This window comes from Pygoscelis adeliae, unplaced genomic scaffold (assembly GCF_000699105.1).
Source record: "Pygoscelis adeliae isolate BGI_AS28 unplaced genomic scaffold, ASM69910v1 Scaffold838, whole genome shotgun sequence".
NCBI lineage: Eukaryota > Metazoa > Chordata > Aves > Sphenisciformes > Spheniscidae > Pygoscelis > Pygoscelis adeliae.
The window spans coordinates 57453-58506 of NW_008825277.1; the positions used below are offsets into that span (position 1 = coordinate 57453).

Below are 1054 nucleotides of genomic sequence, written 5' to 3' on the forward strand. Positions count from 1 at the left end.
TACCGGGGGCCGCTCTCACACCCGCTTTTTGCCGGCCGTACTCTCCCCTTCGGGAAGTTGTGGGACCGTTCCCCAGCCCCCAGAGCTGAGCCGGCTCCCAGCGCCTCTGAAACTCCCGATCTGAACTTCCGAACCTGCTCCCGTCTCCTTCGGGAAGCACAGCGTTCAGGGAGTCAAACCTTTCTCTTGAGACGTGGGGAGAGCGGGCACAGGGCTGAAGGGTCCCGCCGGGGGTTTGCAGGTGGCCTTAAAACACCCCCGGGAGCAGCAGGGTAACCTGGGTCCAGCCGAAGTGCGGGCTGGGGTCGAAGCAGTAGTCACCTTCCCCAGTTTATCCTCTGTAGTAATTCGGATATTCCCGGCGCGGGACGGACGCCAGCTTAAACTTACGATAACTCTCTAAGAGGCAACGTGAACTCCCCAGGCGTTTTAATGCCTGGTGGTGGTTGTGTCCAGGATTGTTAACCGAGTCCTCTTCCCGTCTTGTAAAGTCTCCTCGGGCGTGGGATTAACGGACGGAGGCGGGAATCGAGACCCAGCAGTTTGTTTCCCAGCGCCCTTTCCGGAGAAGGCGGAAGGAACGAGCCATAGAAGGCGCTTTCTGCCCTTGCAGGATGTCAGGTACTACAGCGAGGAGTGCGAGGTGGATCTCCGTGACCCCATCAAGGACTACGAGCTCTACAGAGAGACCTGCCAGGAGCTGCAGAGACTGATGGCGGAAATCCAGGAGCTGAAGAGCCGAGGCATCAAGGACAACGTAAGGAGAAGCCCCGGTGCCTGATTTTAATGTGTCCTGTTCTTTGATGTTTTCCCTTAATCTGAGAGGAACGGGAGCCGAAACCGCGGCGTCTTCTGGGGAGAGTCAGGAAGAGGGAACAGCTTCCCTTAAATAAAGTAAAATGTGATTTAGCTGAAGCATTGGTCTTGACTGAGCAGACGTCACGCAGACCGAGTTCTTCTAAAGTGTCTCCGGGCTCCCCATGGGTCGGGGGCTCCTGGGGGAGGAGTTGGGCCCCCGCTGACTGCGGCGGGGGTGGCCGGGCTCTCGCCGTCC

At 58.5% G+C, this 1054-nt stretch overlaps 1 protein-coding gene across 1 annotated transcript in view; it reads left to right on the forward strand.

Annotated features, from left to right (window-relative positions):
• The window catches only part of THOC5 (THO complex 5), a 28945-nt gene that overhangs the window by 14115 nt on the left and 13776 nt on the right, over positions 1-1054 (forward strand). The window contains exon 2 of the mRNA XM_009329858.1: positions 492-757. Within this exon, the coding sequence (XP_009328133.1) occupies positions 492-757 (266 nt within the window). The remainder of the gene's footprint in view (positions 1-491; positions 758-1054) is intronic.